This window comes from Cydia splendana, chromosome 7 (genome assembly GCF_910591565.1).
Source record: "Cydia splendana chromosome 7, ilCydSple1.2, whole genome shotgun sequence".
In the NCBI taxonomy this organism is placed as follows: domain Eukaryota; kingdom Metazoa; phylum Arthropoda; class Insecta; order Lepidoptera; family Tortricidae; genus Cydia; species Cydia splendana.
This window is the reverse complement of record NC_085966.1, coordinates 15,084,518-15,096,289: the sequence shown is the minus strand read 5'-3', so window position 1 is coordinate 15,096,289 and position 11,772 is coordinate 15,084,518. Positions and strand designations below refer to the sequence as shown.

Here is an 11,772-nt window from a genome sequence, read left to right as displayed (position 1 = left end):
ATGCAGAGCCAGCTGACTAACGATCCAAAGTCATTTTGGAACTTCGTCAAGTCGAAACGGGGAGCGCGAAATCACAGGGCCGTAACTATGAACGGAAAGAGTTTGTCGGAATCGGAATGTGCAGAGGAGTTCGCTAATTATTTCCACTCTGTATATGGAAACTCTCCGGCGAACTTGAATGTGGAGGACACTGTACGGGCAGGGGGTGCCGGCGCGGCGCGCGTGTCGCTGCCGAGACTGGCGTCGCGCGAGGTGCGCGCGGCGCTCGCAGCGCTTAAGCCAAAGCGCTCGGCGGGACCGGACGGCATTCCGGCGTTCATTGTAAAAGATTGCGGCAGAGTCTTGGAAGAACCGCTCCTTCACATCTTTAACTTATGCCTAGAAAGGTCATACTTTCCGAAGCGTTGGAAGGTCACGAGGGTGATCCCTATACCTAAAGGGGGTGCAGGGTCGGAGATAAGTGGCTTTAGACCCGTAGCGATACTTTCGACGCCAGCTAAGGTGTTTGAGTCGGCAGTGCAGCGTAGCATCCGAGATCAGGTATCAGCGCAGCTATCGGAGGCACAGCACGGGTTTCGGAAGGCACGGAGCACCTCGAGCAATCTTCTGAGCGCCATGTCATACGTGATTCCACAGGTTGACGCTGGGGTTCAGGTTGACGCCGCGTACTTTGACTTCAAGAAAGCATTCGACATGGTCGATAATGATCTCTTGTTGTCAAAGATGGCGGCGGTGGGCTGCACTCCCAAGTTGCTACGGTTCTTTGCTGACTACATGAGGGACAGGCAACAATACGTGGAGTACGCGGATTGCAAGTCTCAGCCGTATTTCACCAGAACCGGGGTAAGTCAGGGTAGTAACTTGGGGCCGTTGGAATTCATTATTATGATTAATGATCTACCAGAGGTGGTCAGGGACGCTAAATGCCTGTTGTTTGCAGATGACATTAAGTTGCTCTTGGCAATCGAAAATGAGGCAGACTGTGAGCGTCTCCAGCGGGACATAGACAGAGTGGTGGAGTGGAGCCAGAGAAACAAACGGCATTTTAACGTAGATAAATGCGTTTCCATAACATTTACTCGGTCCAAAACACCTCTCAACCACAGCTATGAGATAGCCGGAGCTCAGTTGAAAAGAGTGGAGTCCGTGAAAGATTTGGGAGTGCGCATGCAGAGCAGCTTGTGCTTCAGGGACCATATTGTCGGTGCGTGTAAAAAGGCGTTCAGGATTCTGGGCTTTGTACTCCGCAGAGCAGTAGGCTTCACAGACATAAAAGCCATCGCTGCGCTGTACAATGCTCTAGTAAGAAGCCAATTAGAATTTAACGCTGCAATATGGGCTCCGCATGAGGCCAAATACAACATCATGATGGAAAGGATACAAAATAAGTTTACCAGGTACTTATACTGGAAACGGTATGGTGTGTATCCTTTCTATCCGCTGATGTATCCCACACTTTTTGTGATTGGCATGGTCGGTTACGACAAACTAGAAACTCGCAGGGATCTGGCGCTCGCGTGCTACTTGCTTCGGGTTCTTCGTGGTAGTATCTGCAACCCAGACATTTTACAAATGTTTAAGCTGTGCGTGCCGGACAGGTACACCGAGCGGCGGCGGCAACCGCCACTGCTGGCAGAGCCAACCGGCAGGACGAATCTGCAACGTAAAGCACCTCTCAGCCGTTCTATACACATTTTGAATCTGGTTGCCGATAAGACAGATCTTTTTTATTGCCCAATGTGGGAATTGTCAAAAACCTGTTTATATGTATTGTGTTATGGAATGTAATGGATTGAAATTGTAATGAAATATTGAAATTTAAATTGACTTTATTGTGTATTTGTTGTATATGAAATAGTAATATATTGAATTTTTAATTTAAAGTATTTAGTTAAGTAGTAATAAGAATTATTTAATTTAAGGCACTATTGTATTAGGGTTACCTGTAAGGATAGTTGCTGTATTTAATAATAATAAAATATTTAATAATAATAAAGAGTTAAGGGCTATAAAGGTTAATTTTCTTATTTAACCCTTATCCACGTGAAAAGGTCCTCCTTTTAGAGAAAAATGTGCTGTTCGCGATAACACGCTAGTTTTCTCTCCTGTGGGCAATAGTTAACAGCTTGTGGGCATGTAAGCAATGATTTTATTATAGTTCTCTAAATAAAAGGATGACCTTTTCACGTGGATAAGGGTTAAATAAGAAAATTAACCTTTGTAGCCCTTAACTCTTGTGTATGTCTACAGGAAAGACATAACACAGTGATCTGTTTGACCCATAAATCGGGGATGCCGAATTCATTAACGATATTATAATGATACCGAAGTAAAAACAATAAAATATGAAAAAAATACTTTTTTTTTAATTCCCCTTCACGCTTAAACCGCTAAATCAATTTAGTTAAAATTTGGTACAGAGATAGTTTGAGTCCCAGGGAATAACATAGCATACTTTTAATCCAAAAATCATCCCTTAAGGGTGTGAAAAGGGAGGTGAAAATTTGTATGGGGATTCAATAACCGCTGAACCGATTTTGATAAAATTTGGTATAGAGTTATTTTGAGTCCCGGGAAAGAACATAGGATAGTTATTATTTAAAAAAATCACTTCAAAGTGAAAAGGAAGGTGTAAGATTGTATGGGGAATCAATAACGGCTGAACCGATTTAGATGAAATCTTTGATTTAGTTGAAAATGATACTAAACTTGACATAGAACCTAAACTTTAAAAAATTATTAACCTCAGACGTCGCCGACACTTAAAACCCCTCCACCCCCCACCTGCATCAAAAATCTGGGTGGCTCCACTTCTTATATACATTTTAGGAACACAAAGATTAATTCTGCCAAAGGAAATCTCTTATTCAGTGAACGCCGTAGTTGACCTTTTTATGGCCTGAGCACACTCGACTAAATCGCAAATACGAAAATATTCTGGTTTATTTTCGGTGTAATTTAAAAAATGATCCTTCTTTATGAATAAGTCAACTTTGTTTAATACAATTGGAATATCAATGAAATCATTACAATAACAGTTTACTTTAGATACCGACCGACCGAATACCGACTAATGGAAAATTCGGTGATTCCCTTCGGGGACCGTAAAATTGCCATATCGAACTTTCCAGACATCTCTCACTGTGGGAGAAAACTCCAATTAGACTAAGTTCTTGGTTGATTAAAGCATATGAAACGTACATTTCCACAAGGTTAGATTAAAAGTTATTAGTTATTACAACTTCAAATCCAATGAATGTATGTCGTACTTGTAATGCACTCATTTGATTTGAAGTTTATCAGTCTGAAACATTTTTCTGTCGCGGTAAGAATATTTGCAGAAATTACTTATATACAATTTACAGATGTATAGTGCATAATTGTTTTCCTTCGTATTTTCTCGGAAACGTTCGTATTTGTCGTGCTAGTTCAGCCAACGTCAGGACTTTTTGTACCGAGACTGACTGAAATAGCAAGACACGTTCATACGTTTCCGTGAAAATACGAAAGAAAATAATTATGAACTACATCTGTACCGTCTAATTTACCTTTAACAAAACTAAAAGAAATGTCCAGTGTCATTGCGGGAAGAAGTTTCAAGGTTTTCAATAAAAATAAAATATTTGGTAAGGTAGATATTTTGTTTTTCACTATATATTTTCTACCCAGTTAGACCAAGTCTCTATCTCTTTCTGTAGCTTCGTACCCGGGCTCTCAGTATTGACGACTTGCTTATGACCTATAAGACGGTATTCATGCGCCAGATAATTGTGCGATACGCCGCAGTAGATAAGGTCCTTTGTTGCTTGGAGAGCTTCTGAAGTCGGCAAGGTCTCTGAAACAAGAAAAGCTCTTTTTATGCAAACTGCCGATTCCAACCACTTCAGGTTGCGTGTTTCAACAGGCTGAATTGCACTATAAAAAAAACGCATTTAACTGATTTGCAAGACCGAAGTGATCCCGATCCCATAAGTGTTCCGTGAACAATTGTACGGAACACTAAAAATTCGACTAACTGCGAGTCGGACTCGTGTTCCAAGGGTTTTTTAACATATTTTTTTTAAAACCGACTCACGCTTGACTGTAGATTTCTAACCGGTTTTCTTGTCATCTATAGGTAGGTACCTAATTGTATTTTGTGTATGTAACTTAGTTAACATTATAAAAAAATGAGATGCTCACAATAAAAGCCCTTTCATTTAATAGCTATAAAACACGATACCTATATTAGGCAAAAATTTTTGTCTCATTTACCTCCCAAAAATATTTCTTAAACATAGGAACCACTCCTATGTTTAAGAAACATTTATTTACGTTGCGTGTCCGTCTTTGGATCACCGACTTACATAATTATGTGCACCAAACTTCAACTTAATTTTTCCAGTAGTTTCGGAACAAATAGGCTGTGACAAACAGACAGACAGACGCACGAGTAATCCTATAAGGGTTCTGCTTTTCCTTTGAGGTACGGAACCCTAAAAACGAGTAAGTACGTCATCTTTTCAAATAAGCTTGTAAAAAGAGATGTTTAGTCTTGCTTACAAGATTCGATAAATATCCTCCTAGCAAACATTTGAATACCTCAAAATATTCCTTATAACATTTCGTCAGGTGTCAGATGACAAGCAAAATTCACTATTTACTAAAAAATAATTAAACAATAATCAACCTTATTTTGGTAATAATATGGTTCACTATGGATATGTACTTGTGGTGGTAATTAGTGACTTTGGTTGTCCCCTAACAATTTTATCTTAGACATAAATAATATAATATTTTCCACTCACTTTGTTATGACTGGGACTGTGATCGCTGCTGTGGAAGGTGAACGTTAAGATGGCTGGACAATAAGGATTTTTTGACAATTTTTACATGAGTTTAAAACGAAATTTTAACTTGTGTCAAAGTTAAATTTTGTCAGATTGGCTGAACGACATGTAATTTTGTACTAGACAGATTGACAATTAGATACTAATTAATGATTAAATCAAGCTTTAAAGTTTTAAATTAATAGGTACTAAACAGGCACAAAAAACAGATACCTGCTTAACATTGGTAAAGTCAAACTTATAATCAAATTGACTATTGATACCTATGTACTTAGAATCAACCTTACAAATCCAAGAAGGAAATAAAGGAGCACATAATTCATACTAAATGTTCGTAAAGTCGTAAACTTAGAATGTGGTCCAACCATCCCGACGTTTACAAGTTTCACAACGAAAGGGATATTGCCAGAAGTCTAGCCACTAGGAAAACAAAAATACAGTGTGTTTGCTCATTTCTTAAATGGAAACCACGACGGGAACAAACGATTTATGTAGATTCCGGGATTGCGTCTGCAGGGTCCATTTGGTTTGAATGAGCTTTTATGTAACTAGCGATGTAAATAATATACTAATTATTTTAATTATTTTTCGTTTCAAATAGGATGTCTCTTCCTCCTCGCTCCTTTCCCACATTAGGTGGGTTGGCTCTCCTAATTATTTAAAAATTCTTCGCCGAATATTTCTTCAACTATACCAATGTGATGTGGTGTGATGTGATACATTTCGCATTTCACTTCTTGGTTTGTTATCGGGTTGCGCTATGTACCGTAAAATGGGGTGAGTAGGGTCAAAACTGAAATTCAAACCTCGATAACATTTTATTTTTACATATGCAAAATTGAATGGTGTATATAATAAGTGTTCCGGGCGTTTGTATTTTAGTTTTATTTTATTTTGGGTAGTTCCATTTCATAACTTTGACGATAAAGAGGAAACCCCACCTCACCCCGTAGTGCCTCGTATTTGGGGTGAGAGGGGTTTTCATACAAAGGTGATTTTGGAAGATTGTGGATCGATTTTTTTTTTATTATGCGTATTACTAAAGCTCCATTTTAAATTGGAATACATTATTTTTGTAGCAGTAGCCTTAAAATCCCTTCTCACCCCCCTCTCAACCCTTCTCTCCCCATTCATAACCCAACTCTCCCCGCGAAACCTACTCACCCCGTTTTACGGTACATCTCTTTCCTGAATATGTCAAAGGAAAGTGATACAGGGACGCAACATAATAACAAACCTCAAGCTTAAGGCCCCATGAGTTTTCATTATTTTAGCTTTTGCGCAAAACATTATACAAATTTTTAAGGTCCGTTCTAGACCTATGTTCGTGGTATTTTTCTATCGAGCGAAACTCAAAAAATCAGGTTTCGAATCGAAAAAGTTACTAGAGAAAAATCAATGTTCTGTTGAGCCAGGATAATAGATATTTCCTGCAAACATTTAAATGTACTCGCACGAGCGTTGACGTGATTATAAACTAGAACTGCGATGTACGCTTTCCAAAGCACAATGGGTCGAAAGGGCTCTCGGTGGACTTAGGCATTTCGACCAAAAAGGGTGCAACCCCTCTTACTCTTACCTATGATTAGGCGAACACAACAGTAACTTTCTTCCACCTAAGTGCTTTATAAACAGAACTCGTGATATTTTTGTGCTTTGTAATTTTTTTTTTCATCACACTTGCTCGAAAAATACCTTATTTCATGCAGGTGTACTGAAGAACTTAAGGCCTATATTGTTCCCGTGGAAGTTATAGTTTATGAAAAAAATAGCTAAGCTCAATAGCTATTTGAGTAATTTAATAGCCGTTTAAAATATTTTTACACAATTTTCAATTGTGGCTGAATGTCGATGGGTCTGTGCCTTCGATGCCTACACTGCCAAAAAAATTCAAAATGGCGGACGAATTCAACTTTAACTTCTACTTCAACATTTATTCAGCAAATAGGCCACAAGGGCACTTTTACATGTCAACATTGAATTTACATACAAGCAAAAATAATAATAATACATCAACAATTATAAAATAAAACTAACTGCAACTACCAATTCAAACTAACGTGCTACAATTACTTAGAGATGTATAGGTATGGTCTCTTAATGTTGAATTACATAAAATAACTAGGTATAATAAGTGATGATTTTATTTGGTAAAAACATACCACTATAACAATAATATACAAAAAAAAAACAAATACAAAAACACAACAAAAAAATGCTATAATATTTAGAGGTGTAAATGTCTCTAAGTGTCAGAACTATAAGATTATATAGTTTATCAAATCTCTCCAAGGTCTCCAAGAGTCAAAATCCTGTATGATTAACACATTCATTAAGTGAAAAGAAACATAGGTACGTACGTAAAGTTACTAAGCGCTACTTGCACCATCCCACTAACCCGGGTTAACCGGTGTAACCTGGAGTTACCATGGTTACCAGTACAATTTGACACTGGGTTAACGGTTTAACCGGTTAACAGGTTTAACCTTGGGTTAGTGAGATGGTACAAGTGGCGCTAAGTATAATAACTCGTGTTAGCTTAAACAGACCAGTCTCCACAAAAAGCACCCAGCAGTATATGACGCGTATAGGATGACTCACGTTAGACCGGGCCGTGTCCGGGCCGGAGCTTCCGGGGCTTACTTTTCTATGACATGACAGGTGATCACGTGATGCTTTACATAGAAAACGATGCGCCGGAAGCTCCGGCCCGGACACGGTGCGGTCTAACGTGAGTTATCCTTATCTCAGCCATCGCCTCCCTCAACCTTCAATAATTTCGCTTAAAATTTAGTTTAGTTTCGCAAATGTGATGAAAAACATTGTGTGTAACTCCGGGAGTGAGAATATTGTTAGTCGAGTCTTTAATTCACTCCAGCCTATGGCTGTCGTGAATATAATAAGACTCTCGTACAATATTCCACTTACCCCCCACGTTGCACAATTAACTAATTGTTAGGTACTTGCAGTGTCTTTGTAACGTGGAAATGGAACATAAGTTAAGTTGCATTTTTCAAACTACGATTTAGCTCAAGTTAAAACAAGCGGCTAAATGTCATTTATAACGAATTCCTAGGTTACATACCTAGTGTCTCAAAAGTCCCACTTGAAATGTTAATTAATTAAAACAGTTTGACTCCACTAAATTGCTTCATTAATTCAGCGCAAATTAAGGGCCCTCCAATGGGAAAATCGACCAGATTTCAAAAGTTATTTCCTTCGTTGCTACTTGAGATACCTATTTAAAGAGCACAAGACAAGTAGATATATACATATATTAATTAAGTACTTGACCATTCATCATTAAGTAATGAAGTTTGCAAAGTGTTCGTTTATTTTTTCTACTCGTCGACTTTATTGGTTGAATAAACTTCGTATACCAAACTATGATCACATACCTTTCACTGTGGGTTTCCCGACACAACTATAATTTTGGAATTCGACTTGTCACACATGTTTCAATTAAACATCTCGGACAATATATCTACCATTGCCTTGCAGCGGCGATGGCACCTACTGTCTCTCGAATCAATTTCATCCCTTGTTCTTGTCCTTTGTAAATAATAATTCCTATAAGCATCTAATAGAATTACATCCCTGTGTTCTGCGTTTCAATTACCTACTCCTGAAGTCGCCAGGCTCACTTTCAAAGAATGACTTTCTTCTGTTCGGGCTACTTACTCCTGAAGCTGCCAAGAAAGGATATTCCAAATATTCCAATAGAACGGTCGTTGTAATATCTGGTGGGTGCACTGATCTGTGACCCACCTGCGCTCGCGTACACCTTGCAGTTGCCACCAACAAGGAACCTCCGAGAATAATTTCCTTTTAATCTGGCTACTTACTCCTGAAGTCGCCGAAGAAAGATATTCCAATAGAACGGTTGTTGTATTGCCTGGTGCATGTGCGCGCCGACCAGCGACCAACCTACGCCCTCGTACACCTAGCCGTTGCCACTGACGAGGAACCTCCGATCAAAGAATAATTTCCATTTGATCTGGCTACTTACTCCTGAAGTCGCCGAGGAAAGATATTCCAATAGAACGGTTGTTATATTGCCTGGTGTGCGCGCCGACTAGCGACCAACCTGCGCCCTCGTACACCTTGCCGTTGCCACCGACAAGGAACGTCCGATCAAAGAATAATTTCCTTTTGATCCGTCTACTTACTCCTGAAGTCGCCAAGGAAGGGTATTCCAATATAGAACGGTTGTTGTAATGTCTGGTGTGCGCGCCGACTAGCGACCAACCTGCGCCCTCGTACACCTTGCCGTTGCCACCGACAAGGAACGTCCGATCAAAGAATAATTTCCATTTGATCTGGCTACTTACTCCTGAAGTCGCCAAGGAAGGATATTCCAATAGAACGGTTGTTGTAATGTCTGGTGTGCGCGCCGACTAGCGACCAACCTGCGCCCTCGTACACCTTGCCGTTGCCACCGACAAGGAACCTGCGTTCGAAAGATTTAACTATTAGCTGCACTATCCTAAAGAGCATTAAGAAAAACAGTACGCAGCTGCAGCCCAACGTTAAGAATATCAATACAATCTAAGTAGAATGAAGCGCTTAAGTTTCCTCTAATATAATTTCGTCTTGAAAAGTTACCGTTAAGTTATTATCTTGAAGAATAAAAAACCGGACAAGTGCGAGTCGGACTCGCCCACCGGGGGTTACGTACTTTTTAGTAAAGTGCAGGCAATTTCGACTGCGGGATAATTTCAACTAATCGAAATATCTTCCATGTTTTATAGTATTACCTAGAGTGACATATATGTCCAGATAGCGAAAAAGATGTGTTGTGTGTGTTGTGTGAGACTCTAGTTAATAATGTAAAACATGGAAGATATTTAGATTAGTTGAAATGACCCTGCAGTCGAAATTGCCTCGCTGCACCTTATTTGTTGTTATAGCGGCAACAGAAATACATCGTCTGTGAAAATTTAAACTGTTTAGCTATCACGGTTCATGAGATACACAGCCTGGTGCCAGACAGACAGACGGACAGACAGGCGCACAGACGGACAGTGGAGTTTTAGTAATAGGGTCCCGTAATTACCATTTGGGTACGGAACCCTAAAAAGCGATAATTGAATTTTTGTTTTACTAACTTTGTAATAGGTAGGTAATGTTTTCGTTGTAATAAGGCTTTTAGACAAAAATACTTTAAGCGCTAATTCGGGAACTCTAATTTGTCATTTTCGTTGCATGTACTGTTAAGAGAATAATATATAAGTAAGTACCTACCTACGCCTTAAAACAAATAGGTAATGCACAAAACACTCACGATTCTCCTATATCAGTGAACCCTTCCTCGTTAATGTGGTATTTTCGGGTTCCTCTCACGGCCTTCTCGCAGTCCTCGTCGGTGGTGCACGCGCCATATACGCTGTGCTGGATGATCACCAGGTCTACGGGGTTGTGCAGTGGATCCTCGCGCAGACTAGGCTGGCCCGCCCACTGGGTCATTGGCACAACACCGCACTCTAGAGAAAAGTAGATAATGGTAAAGGCTGATTTACAAAGTGGTGACACAAAATATAGGCTTATAGAAAACAGTGTGTGGTGGAGTAGATTAGGTTCGCTAGGTATCTTTAGATTCCTATAAGATTTATAAACTAGTATTTTACTCCTGGACTCATGGCGATCACGCGGAAAGTACAAAACTAACAATATTTTTTCATAAATATCGAATAATTATGTAATACAATGTTTTGTCCAGCTATTGAACTCTAACAAATGTTGAATGATAAAAAATTACATTGGCATTAAATCAGCCATCTGTGCGTTTTTATACCTACTGTTGAAGTTTATTAATTATTCACCAAAAAGACATACCATTATCTTGACCAACACAAAACTTAACGAGAACCAATAAAACAGCAGTGACGCGCATCTTTAACGGTTTTTTATTACAGGAACAATACTGTATGATCCTATAGTCTGTTTGTGATCAACTAGCGGTATTTGTCTTCAACCATCCTATTTGTAGGATGTGTGGACAATGAAGTCTTGTAACATATTAGAAAAATATCGTAACAGTTTACAAGTTCCATTCAAATACGTCCTTTTGTTACCCAGTGGTCGCCATTGATATCATAATATTCATAACATTGGTGAGTCCCCTAATACGTTCATCATACGCTAGATGAATCAGTTTTAAATTATTTTATGAAACAAACCAAGATGGGTTTGAAGAACGCTTTTTCGCATCAAATTACTCGTAAACCAACAGCTGGGAACCCCGTATAGGTAGACCATCAGTCAAGTCAACTGATAATAGTAGTTAGAACTGTCTCGATGAGTATTGGTTGCCTGTGGAAACAAAAGTACCTATAGTCATAGATAAAAGCTTGTCCTAAATTGTTTTTTTTTTACCAAAAACTTATTTTTCGTTTGACTACTAGACCAAAAACTGGTAAACATCAAATAATATTTCCAATATAAGTTTTGACAAATATTTTGTATTGTGCTAGAATTACTCGAACTCGGGGTAGGTACAGTCAACTGTAAAAATATGGGTGTACAAATCATCTCAAAAATATATCCCATAACTCTTATGTCAGTGAATTAAGAACTATGGGACATATTTTTGAGTAAGTTGTCTACACCCATATTTTTGCAGTTGACTGTACAATTAGAAAACGCAATGTTATTATTTAAGCTCAATCGATCATGCTTGCTTCGCATACCTATTGCATATGACCAAAAATTTTTTTAGATTTTGTGCTCTGGACTGTTTAAAACAAAAGTGATATACATAAATTCGGTTAAATTATTTATGTTTTCGCAACTATTACTTTGACTTATTACGATGACATACATGTTTCCCTTATCACTTGTAAGTCACACATTCCCTTATCGGGGTCAAATAACAACGACCTAGCTTTCATAATGGGGTCAGATAAGTAAAATGGACGAAATGACTCTGTTTATATAAATATTG

The 11,772-nt window shown here is 38.8% G+C and overlaps 1 protein-coding gene across 1 annotated transcript; it reads right to left on the bottom strand.

Moving 5' to 3' along the window:
- Positions 1-3,631: 3,631 nt before the first annotated feature.
- Positions 3,632-10,867, bottom strand: LOC134792231 (peptidoglycan recognition protein-like). Its single transcript, XM_063763494.1, has 4 exons — positions 10,665-10,867; positions 10,114-10,312; positions 9,161-9,279; positions 3,632-3,835 (listed from the first exon to the last, which is right to left on the bottom strand). The coding sequence occupies exons 1-4, from the start codon at positions 10,720-10,722 to the stop codon at positions 3,651-3,653; spliced, it is 561 nt and encodes a 186-aa protein (XP_063619564.1). The 5' UTR covers positions 10,723-10,867; the 3' UTR covers positions 3,632-3,650.
- Positions 10,868-11,772: the final 905 nt, after the last annotated feature.

Excerpts from the sequence above, each read along its gene's own strand:
- LOC134792231 (XM_063763494.1), bottom strand. The coding sequence starts at position 10,722 with ATGCGCGTCACTGCTGTTTTATTGGTTCTCGTTAAGTTTTGTGTTGGT. Across the intron at positions 10,313-10,664 it reads TTGTGTTGGTCAAGATAATG|AGTGCGGTGTTGTGCCAATG; the intron begins GTATGTCTTTTT and ends ACTTTTCTCTAG. Across the intron at positions 3,836-9,160 it reads CTTCCTTGGCGACTTCAGGA|AGACCTTGCCGACTTCAGAA; the intron begins GTAAGTAGCCAG and ends TTCTTGTTTCAG.